Raw genomic sequence first — 11,445 nt, 5'->3', positions numbered from 1 at the left:
AGCGGTTAGCAGATCAATGAATGAGAGGGCAGCCTTACCAGAGTTGCCCATATAGCCACACCATGTTACAACACAGTAAGGCTATTGCAGACAGAAACAATACTGTACTACATCGATGTTTCCTGTCGGCTCAATTTTTGAGTGGACTTTGCTGTTCCGATTCGCATAAACGATATGAAATCGCTTGATGGCTTTAGCTTTGTCTCAGCCATGAACCATGATTGGCTGCTTGCTAGTCAGTATTAGAGATTACAGGGGGACATTCTCATTCTAGAGAGCATCTTATTGGACAAGCATTTGTGTAGTACAGGATGAGTCATCTTTTTTTTTTATGGCTTCAAAGCTAATAAACAGATGTGCTAATGCATCTATAAGTAATAAATAAAACAGTAATAAATTTAGATTTATGCATTTTGCAGATTATTTTATTCAATGTGACATAAAATGGAACAAAAGCAATTTGTCAAAGAGCAAATTTTTGTCAAACTAGCCTAAAAATTACACAATTCACTTTAAGTGTAGGTTTCTATGCTTTCACCTCACCTAAATTGTTGTTGGCATTTCTATTTGTGTTCTCTCTCTCCATTTTTATTTCTTGCTCTTTGGCTGTCTTGCATGTTGTCTTCTCCCCAAAAAAATCAGTAAAGTTTTGACTGGCGCCCACCCAGCATGCATTTCAAACATCAGCTGGGCGACAAGGTGCTAAGCCTCTCCAGGAATGTTGTGAGTGTATTATCAAGACCCTAGGTGATGAACTCATGAGTCTAATAGATTGCCCTAAATTGCATTTTACCATCTGTATACATGTTGAGGTTTACAAGTGTCAATGCAGCTCGGTGGAAATATCTCCAAGACCTGGTTGTCACATTTCTTCAGAGTTTCAAAGGTTGGAAGTTGCATCTTTTGAGAGTCATATTTTAACTACTCTTCAAAAGTTTGGGGTCAGTAAGATACAGACATTTATAATCTTACAAAATGTATCAGATCAGTTGTCAATCAGATCAATTGATATGTCAGATCAATTGCTGTTTTAAATTTTCTATTCATCAAAGAATCCTGAAAACAAATGTATCATGGTTCCCTTTCGATATTTCACTCGTACTGCGTCTTGCTTAAGACGCATATGGGAAAAAGCATTTTTTCGAAACTGCATGGCCAGTGGTTCGTGCAGTGTATTAAAAAACGAACCAATCGCTAGGCAGGGGAGCTGCGGGAGCCTATGGCGACGAAGCCCGCCAAAGCCCGCCAGAATGGGCGGGGCATCTGACAATATAAGCGGGCCTCGCCACAGGATTCTCAGATTAGTTCTCCTTCAGTGACGAATCCACGCTCATCACTGATCCTGAAAGCCTGCTCGCCGTTGACACGCCTTCGCAGCTGGAATCGGGACCTCTCAGCACAGCTGACCTGCTTCTCCGCTGCTACAGCGACACAGCAGTTCCGGTCTGTTTCCCCATCCGGCGATTCTAAAAGAACTTATTTCTAGCAGGTAAGCCCTAAAAGAGCAAATTCTAGACACATCATGCCAGTGTGTGTTACACATGAGGATCGGTGCACCTCGTTATACGAGCAGCTTAATCCTCCCAGGCAGATCAAAGCGAAATGCGGGCAGCTTCGCATTTGTGTGTGCATCGCTAAGCCCCGCCTCCCCCGCTCTGGTGTTTCTCTCCTCCCAGTTACTCGGAGGCAGAAATGGCAAACTCGCGGGTATGATCGATCAGGCTTGAGTGATTAAAGCCGGCAAGGCCCCCGAGTGGCTGCTGAAAATTCAGCTTTGCCATCACAGGAATAAATTATATTTTAAAAAGTATTCAAATAGAAATCAATTATTATAGTTGTAATAATATTTCACAATATTACTTTTTTTACTGTAGTTTTGGTTAAATAAATGCAGCCTTGGTGAGCATGAGAGACTTTCAAAAACATTTTTTAAAAATCAGATTTCAAACTTTTGAGCGGTAGTGTAGGTTTTGAAGAAATAGGTCACTGGGTCATAGCTGGGTCAATGACTATTAAGATTGTCCAAAAAAGAAAAGGGAAAAAATATCTTTCAGTTTAAAACATATCCAGCTCTTAGTAATATACTTGGTATGGTTTTGAAAAATATAGATTATATAGATTTGAAAAATAAAGATAAGGTTGAAAAGCTTTCTGTCATTGCCCCAGTTGCTTATAATATTCACAATGGTTTCAAAGTTTGTTATTCCAATTTTGGTCTCATCAACATCATCTTAAAATTGCCTCGCTCCACCTATATTCATCAGAGAGCAGATTCGTTTAATGTTTAATGACATATTTGTTTCATCAACTCTCCAGCACGTCGCTTGGGTGTTTTCATCACATTAGGTGCTACACCAAACTGCCCTAATTAATTTTGCAAGGCGGCTATGCTCATTTGAGTTCTATCACTATTGCTTATCCTGTGCATTATGCATTTGTCAACCAATGTAAATAAAGTCTGCAGTGAAGCATGGGTACAAATGGCCACCTCAGCTCAAACATTTGAGTCATAATTTTGACTTCTGCATCACGTTTTATCACTCAGCAAACTCGATGTTAAATCTCTCGATGTTAAATCACCCTCAGTACTGTATGGGTATTATGGCTGAGCCTTTGCTAGCAGGCGTATCCTGCTGATAGCTCCAGCTGTTATGGTAGTGCCTGCTGCACTCGAGTGCTGCACTTGACTGTAGGTGTGCGGCAAGTGTGATCTCAGGGGGGGTTTGATCACTTGTTCATTTCTCTCACTCTCTATCTCGTCCTCCACAGCAGATGCCCCCTTCAGAAGCATTTACATATAAATCTATGGGTTTCTGCTTTTCATTTACATGGAATTAACAGTTTAGTCATTGCGATATTGGAGGCCTGGATGACTTTCAAGACACCTCCTTCCCTCATCACTTTTTTTTTAGTTTTGGATGAAATCCCTCTCATATGGCTATGAATGAATGGATGGATGGATTGGAGTTCTTACTTTAATTACAGTAATGGAGTTGATGTGTCAGTGATTGTATTAGAAATGACATCTGGAAGCCACTAAAAAGTGGACAGGTAGCGGTATAAGGGGGGTGCTGACAGCAGTATGTTTGGGTAAACACAGATGACCATCTTCCCACAGATTATGATTGGGGAAGGGATCCTGTACTGCAGCTTGGCCAGAAGAAACATTGCCATCAAAACAGAGGCTAACATAAACGCCGCTGGCTGCAATTTCAACTCTTACATCCGAAGAGCTGTGAGGTTTGTGGGTGGGTGTATATTTTTCTGATCTTTGAGACTCTATAAAAAGCCATATAGCTTATATAAATGTTATTTGGAATACTTTTTTGATCTTGACTCATTCTGTCTATTTTATAGTCTTGTACTAGATTGAGTTTGATATTAATAATGAAAGCTCCATCTATTTTATCGCAAGCTTATGAAGTCTTCTTGCTGCTTATGAAATGTAGTATTTGCTTTATATGACTGAGGAAAAAGCTTTGTGTGTGTATTTTCTTGTGTGCTTTTGTCTCATTTTCAGGAGTCCATGTGTTTGGCCTGTGCATCACAGCACTCATCACAGATATTATCCAGCTGGCCACAGGATACCATGCCCCCTACTTCCTCACTGTGTGCAAGCCCAACTACACCAGCCTCAACAATTCGTGTGATGAGAACTCTTTCATTGTGGATGACATCTGCTCTGGGCCTGATCCAGCAGCAATCAATGCTGGCAGGTCAGAGAGCGTTATCTGTGTCATATTGTACTTCATCAAGCCTAATGCATAATCATGCCCAAAGAAAGGTCTAAATTTGGACGAAGTATTACATACTATTTTGAAGTCAACGTGAAATGTTGCTGGCAACCCATTTTACTTTCATATTGTGATGCATTTTTAAGTGAAACAGGATATTAAACCAGAAAAAAATTTAGGGCAGGATATAATTTTATCCATTGGGAATTGTTTGAATGGGCATTTTATAACAGAATGGAGCCATACTCAATGTGTGTTTGCCAATTAGTGTGTAAATAGCTGTTTGGCTATTGGTTAACATTGTCCAATAGCATGTGTGGTCAAAGTAATGTCAGCAGAAAAGGAAAGTTGTTTAAGATGCAGAGCAAATTACTTTTACTAAATATTTTGATTGAAGATTATGAAAATAAACTTTTTTTTTTTAAATAACATGCAATGAGTCAATCACAATAAGACGGTGAACATGTACTAAGAAAGTAAATAGAGTCAATTTTGACTTAATCTGGTCTTCAACATTTAAAAAGAAAATTCTCAATGGACTGAGATTAGCCTCCATCTGTGATAATCTGATTGAAAAGGCTTTTTTTTTTTAGTTCATTCCCACTTGTTCAAATTGGCAAGATTTTTGTACCATTTCAAGATTTCTCATCAAGCATCTGCAATTAAAATGCCTATGCCATGCAATGATTCAAGACTGACTTCACTAAAAGCTCACTTTGAAACTCAAAAGTCAGATGATAGAGTGTGGGTGATTAATAATATACCCAAACAAAGTTGATTTGAAATATTATGGCTGACAAAATTTAAATGGACCTGCTGCACAGCAACTCTACTTACAGTAAAAGTCTGGTTGGATCAATAGATTTGTATTTAATCTCTGCTGGAAACAGTGTAGATAAATGTGAAGGCACCAGAATGAATGTGGCGCTGTCCTCTGGCACATGGCGTTCCTGTAAAACCCACACAGAGTCTTGATGCCTTTCTCGCAACCCGGCTGCCCATTCCAGCACACCCACACACATCCATTTGTGCAGCTCTGCTTTTCAATCTTCCACTCGTTTCATGCACTCTCAATAGCCGTGATTATATGTTGTGCAGACATTTTGTATTACGTAAAAATTAGAAGTAAAGAGGGTGTGTGTCACCGAAGACTTACACTTCTGTTACGTACACTGAAATGTGTCTCCAGAATATCTAGCGCACTCTAGCATATTCAGACATATCTGTTGGTTTTATGAGAACATTCTTGGAAATAAAAAGCTCTGATGCTGTTTGGTGCACTATATGAGTTAGGGCACTATGGACATGATTATCTGTGGCTTTCTGTTCCCATCTGTCCTTTAGCATGGTACACTACTTCAAATGTGTTCAGTGTGAAAAAGATCTAATGATCTGACCAGGCTGTCTGCCTCTCATTACAGGAAGTCCTTCCCATCTCAGCACGCCACTCTGGCAGCTTTTGCGGCTGTGTACATCTCCGTAAGTAATCCACTTGACTCATGGCACAGTTGACTCAAGCGATATGTAACTGCATGCCAAATAATCCAACTGTCCTTTCCACTCTTAAGCATTTTCATTAAACTTCAGTCAAAAGGCTGGTCTCCTTCCACAGATGTACTTTAATGCCACTCTGACTGACTCATCCAAGCTCCTGAAGCCACTCCTGGTGTTTTCCTTTATCATTTGTGGCATTATCTGTGGCCTGACTCGCATCATTCAGTTCAAGAACCATGCTGTGGATGTCTACTCTGGCTTTCTCATTGGAGGGGGCTTAGCCATCTACCTGGTGAGTCCTGTTGTGACAGAAGCTTTCTAAGGCACTGCGTGGATGATAATTCATTTTTCATTTTACCATGACCAATCCATATTACTCTATGAAACCTGACTCTGGAGAAGAATCACAGAGAATTAGAGAGGGGCTATAAGACAATGCTGTTTTAATGGAGATAAAAATAGCTCACACATGCAAATCCCTTGTGGCTTCTTTTCTGCTCTCCACCCACACACCCCCCTCACATTCCTCCCACAATTTCTTTCTTTTTCTCTCACTCACTCTCCTTCTTCCCTGCTCAATCTGCTATGAGGGCTACGTACACCCTGTGATTTCTAACACCAGCAACAATGCCAAAAATTCTTTAGGAGGAATAAACGCAGATGAGGTAAATCAGTACATCAGGTCCCGATTTTATTGTTTGCTTAGCATAGTGTATGCTAATCAGGTCAAGCGAATTACTATGTAATGCTGTTTGATACTCTGGCTGTGGAATCACACATTGGGTGTATAGATCATAGACAATAAAACTTCTCAAAAGTTAATGTAGGCTCATGATGGACTTTAGTCAATGTAGGCACCATATGTATTATTTTTGGAGAATGAAAGCAAGGCTGTCGATCATTCAGCTAATGTTAATGTTGAAAATATATTTTGGCAAAGCAATTACTGGTGACAAAAAAACTTGAAAAAATGTGAATATGAACATAGGTTGTGAAAAATGACATAGGGCCTTAGGACAACACTGCTGAAAAAAATCTGGTCAGACTGGACTGTTAACTAGTTCTAGGGGGGTTTGGATACTTTACAGATGGTCAGGCTGAGAGACTTGCTGGCTAGCCAGCTAAAGCTGGGGACACAGTTAACAACTAGCTGAAACATTCTAAGACAGGACTCAACACGCTTAAAGACTGTTTCCATCGACTGGAGAAGATTCTAGTCTTTGACAGTCAGAAAGGAGCACAAACCTAATGACTGAGACATGCAGTGCCTATAGAAAATCATCATACCTCTTTGAAAGAGTTACTTTATTTGTTGTACAGCCTGAAATCAAAACCCATTCCTAAAAAAAGCTTTTTCAGCTTTATTTACTAAAAAAAACTAGAATAACAGGTTTGGAAAAGTCATCAGTCCCCTGATTTAATACTTCATAGAGTATTGCTTTAATTACAGCCAGTAATCTTTTTGGATATGTCTGTACTAGCTTTGCACACCTAGCTGGAGAATATTTGCCCATTCTTCCTCAAGTTCAGTCAAATTATGTGGTGAGCGGCAATGGACTGCTCTCTTCAAGTCCATCCACAGATTTTCTGTGGGATGTAAGTCAGGGTTCTGACTTGGCCACTCAAGGACATTCATCTTCCTATCCTTAAGCCATTGCGTTGTTCTTTTCCCGGTATGTTTAGGATCATTGTCGTGTTGGAAGGTGATTGACCTGCCCATCTTCAGCTGTCTAGCAGAAGGATGCAGGTTTTCCTCAAGAATTTGGATGTACTTGGCAGCATCCATTTTCCCTTCAGTACTGACCTATTGCCCAGTCCCTGCTGAAGACAAACACCCCCACAACCTAATGCTGCCCCCACTATGCGTCACAGTAGGTATGGTGTGTTTTGGGTGATGTGTTGTGTTTGCTTTTCACCAAACATTGTGCTAAAAGAAAGAAGTCTTTCCTTAAAAAAATTTCTCATTTGCGCTACGCAAAAAAAACACCTGGAAGACTCTGATGGCATCAGGCAAATTGTGCTATAGTCTGATGATACCAATTTTTTTTACATTTTTGGACTAATCTCCAAGCGCTATGTTTGGTGAAAAGCAAACACAACACACCACTCAAAACACACCATACCTACTGTGAAGCATGGTGGTGCCAGCATTATGTTGTGGGGGTGTTTCTCTTCTATCTCTATCACTATCTTGACTAAGATCTATATGGCATCTATTGATTGATGTTGCTGTATATATTCTTCATTTTTGCACTCCTTCAGGGTCTGTATGCAGTCGGAAACTTTAAACCTAGTGAAGACACATCTCTGAAGACACATGTACATCCTCCTCTCCGACAACCACAGCCACCGCAACCTCCACCACAGCCCCAGCCAGTGGTGCCTCCACCTGCCATGCGGGAGCCTCTGAGACCTTTACCAAACCTGAACACAGATCCACCACGCTTACTTCCACCTAAGAGCCTAAGCATGCGCGAGCGTCCCACCTCAGCTCGCTCCGAGAGTATCCTCCTACGTGGCCCATCCCACAGAGAGAACATGTCCCGTTTGAAAAGGGCAAGCACAGAGGTAGAGTGCATTACGCCTCCCAGTCCCCTCTGCCAGGAGAGTTTTGTGACATTCAGTAACACCTTGCCCCGGGTGCACTCAACTGGAATTGAAGAACCAGTGCCTCGTCGCCATGCTGCTATCCATGCCTCCATGGACTCCACACGTTCCAAGCAGCTGCTGTCACAATGGAAGACAAAGAATGAGAACCGCAAGCTGTCTCTTCAGGTGATGGAGGCTGAGGCTGGACAACTGTCTCCCCAGCGAAACATGGAGCTCCGCTGCAGCTCTGAACCCTCAGCCATGGGCTTAGATGGTGAGCTCCGCGGTGGACCTCCTGGACAGTACATGAAGCTAGCCGCTAGTGCTGTGCCATTAGCCAATCATAATAGCTCTGGTGGCCTAACTGGTGGCGCTAGGGTATCAATCCAGTCAAGACCAGGATCGTCCCAACTGGTGCACATCCCTGAGGAGACCCAAGAGAACGTGAGCTCCTCGCCTCAGGAGGATGGTGGGGAGGTGAATGATGGTGGGGGAGGGGGAGGGACTGCACGGTCAATGTTTTGTTTAGGGGGCTTGTTTAACCATATGCACTGTGTGTTTTGGTGACCATGAATGAGCTATTTTCATTCAAACAGCTGAAAGCGCTCTTTGCTGGCATAGAGACAATGCATTTATAGAGACTCAGCCTTTGGCATTGTAATGCAGAGAACAATACATTCTTCAGACATTAATGTCATATTGCCTTTGTGTAATATAGAACTTTTATTTGGTTCCATAGGCCAATGAGCACTATTTCACTCACATATATTGATTTGTAAGCCCCCATATTTTGTAGTGTGCTTTGAGCACAGGTATAATTGTGTTTTATGGCCCATTGCTGTATGTTTACAGTGATGTATTTTGCATCATTTTTTTAGTTGTCTCCCCATTTTGCCTGGCAGAATGGGGTTATATAGCTACTGAGGTGCATCGTCCTCGTCATTTTTAAGAGTGTGGGCATAAACAAATGACTCATACTTCACTGCACATTGCAGAGAAGCATACACAATATGAGAGCAATAGGAGGCCCCCCAAGGTACTAGTGGGAATTCATTGCTTATTTTTGTAAACATCTAAAAAATACTAATAATCATATTCATAGAGTGCCTCAAAAGGTATTATATGCCTATTAGCTAGTGATAACTTAGCTCCTTCTTGCAGTAACTATACAAAAATGTTGCTGCTGTAATGATTACGGTGCAGAATTGACAGATGTTCACTGACTTTGCTTTAAATAACCACTGCCTTTGCCATCAAATGGCACTGAAAAACGGGCACAGTCACTGCATAATGACAAGTGCTGCATAAACTAAGAAGTTTTAATAAAATACACATAATAGACAATGTTAGGATTCATCCTGTGTGGCGTGTGTATTTCTAAACAGTTCTAAACTGTGTATTTGTATTTCTAGCTCATTGTTTACATCCTTGTTAGGACCATATTGTAATATATACATAAATATTGCCAAATAAGAATGTATGTTGAGCAAGGTGACAGATACATGTAGTTAATTCATGTACAGTGTCATTTATATGATGTTGGTTATTTTTGATTTTTTTTTTTTATTGAACTTAGACTTCATTGATATATATATATATATATTGATGTGTCTGTTAAGAGTGAATCCGAACCAACACATTTTGAAGTTTTATATATGCTTGTACAGTATAATTTTACCCCACATTATGGCTTTAACCTGTCGTTACATATGCATGGTGACTTAAAACTTTATGTACTGTAACTAAATGATTTGTTTTGCTTTTCTTTTCTTTTGTAAATGATGCCTTTAATAGTGATGGCTGGTCCCTTGATTTATACTCTATTTCATTCTGCGGAATCAACCGAATAATCATTCAATCTTTTTACCCCTGTAAATATTTATTTACAGAGTATTTGTAAACTAGCAAACTGTTGAAATGTGAAAGAGATCAGTGGGTTATTATTTGAGTGTCATAGAGACACTTGCTTTATTAGTGCTCTAAACCAGATATGGTACATCAGAGAAATGGCTTTTTTGGTTGAACCTGTTGACAGATATTTGGAAATTTCGCCTTGTGGGGTTTTGTTTAGCGATGTATTTTCACTTAGGATGATATGTCTTAATATATATTAAAATAAATGTTTGGTATCACAACCAAAATAAGCATTTTTTTATTTCCACACTCTCCTGTATGGTGTCATAAAAGATCAAAACATATTTAATCACTTTTTTTATATGGCTTTTTGTGAAGTGATCTGTTTCTTTTCCTATTTATAGCAAAAAGTCCTTCTATACGTGACAATACCTATGCCCACAGACCACCCACAGTCTGTTCACTATAACCATCTGATGCATATTGCAAACAAAACTGGTAAGCACTTTCTCGATCTTGTTTAAATCTGATTTTCTTCTCAATTTCTATAAAGGACACAGATGATTTTTTTATCAGTCCTGAAAAGAAAGTTTTTTTTAGTGCTAGTCTGTTGTTTTGGTATATTATAGCTCAGTGTAATTCTGTCATGACAACTCTGAGAGTTTAGCATGGTAATGTACATGACAATGTTAATGTGTTTGGTCGGAACAGATCTGCTACGCTGCTGCTGTGGCAGAGGAAGTAGCAAGACTTGCTACTGCCAATACTTTCACAGACATGCTGCTGTGAGCATTTAAGAAATACTGCTGCTGCACATGTATCATATATGAAATAACCCCCATATATAACTACATGAAATTACCCCATAGAAGATCTATACAGGTGGAGTTGGGGAAGGTGGAGGGTTTCTGAAGCGCGCTGCAACTGCTACAGCAAGCACTAGCCAAGTATTTGAATGTTGAGCAGCAAGCTCATTGGCTGCTGCTGCGAATAGAAACCAATCAGCTGTGCCATGTGAATAATGATGTTATTATATCAGATTGCGTTAGAACCTATCGGCCTGTGCCATCTAGAGTTTCATGACAGTGTTGCGATTTTATATATTCAGACTTTTTTCTTGCAATTCTGTGAAAAATTACAAGATATAAACTCAGAATTCTTGGCAGAGGAAGTAGCAAGACTTGCTACTGCCAATACTTTCACAGACATGCTGCTGTGAGCATTTAAGAAATACTGCTGCTGCACATGTATCATATATGAAATAACCCCCATATATAACTACATGAAATTACCCCATAGAAGATCTATACAGGTGGAGTTGGGGAAGGTGGAGGGTTTCTGAAGCGCGCTGCAACTGCTACAGCAAGCACTAGCCAAGTATTTGAATGTTGAGCAGCAAGCTCATTGGCTGCTGCTGCAAATAGAAACCAATCAGCTGTGCCATGTGAATAATGATGTTATTATATCAGATTGCGTTAGAATCTATCGGCCTGTGCCATCTAGAGTTTCATGACAGTGTTGCGATTTTATATATTCAGACTTTTTTCTTGCAATTCTGTGAAAAATTACAAGATATAAACTCAGAATTCTGACTTTTTCCTAATTCTGTGTTGATATCTCACAATTCTGACCTTTTTTACTCAGAATTCTCCGTTTATTTCTTGCAATTATGACCGTTTTTCTCAGAAGTCTTAATTTACATCTCACAAATCTCTTTTTGTTTCCATGCAGTATATAAAAAGTAATTGTGACTTTTCTTCTCTCACTTATTTGA

At 40.0% G+C, this 11,445-nt stretch overlaps 1 protein-coding gene across 1 annotated transcript in view; it reads left to right on the top strand.

Annotated features, from left to right (window-relative positions):
- Positions 1-10,097, top strand: part of LOC107718168 (phospholipid phosphatase-related protein type 4-like) — a 15,808-nt gene extending 5,711 nt beyond the window's left edge. Inside the window, exons 3-8 of the mRNA XM_016525147.1 lie at positions 3,119-3,248; positions 3,521-3,716; positions 5,156-5,213; positions 5,347-5,520; positions 7,491-8,329; positions 10,076-10,097. Coding sequence (XP_016380633.1) covers positions 3,119-3,248; positions 3,521-3,716; positions 5,156-5,213; positions 5,347-5,520; positions 7,491-8,329; positions 10,076-10,097 — 1,419 coding nt within the window. The remainder of the gene's footprint in view (positions 1-3,118; positions 3,249-3,520; positions 3,717-5,155; positions 5,214-5,346; positions 5,521-7,490; positions 8,330-10,075) is intronic.
- The last annotated feature ends 1,348 nt before the right edge of the window (positions 10,098-11,445 follow it).

Source organism: Sinocyclocheilus rhinocerous, unplaced genomic scaffold (assembly GCF_001515625.1).
Source record: "Sinocyclocheilus rhinocerous isolate Xijiao unplaced genomic scaffold, SAMN03320098_v1.1 scaffold480, whole genome shotgun sequence".
NCBI classification, from domain to species: domain Eukaryota; kingdom Metazoa; phylum Chordata; class Actinopteri; order Cypriniformes; family Cyprinidae; genus Sinocyclocheilus; species Sinocyclocheilus rhinocerous.
This window is presented reverse-complemented; position numbering and strand designations above follow the sequence as displayed.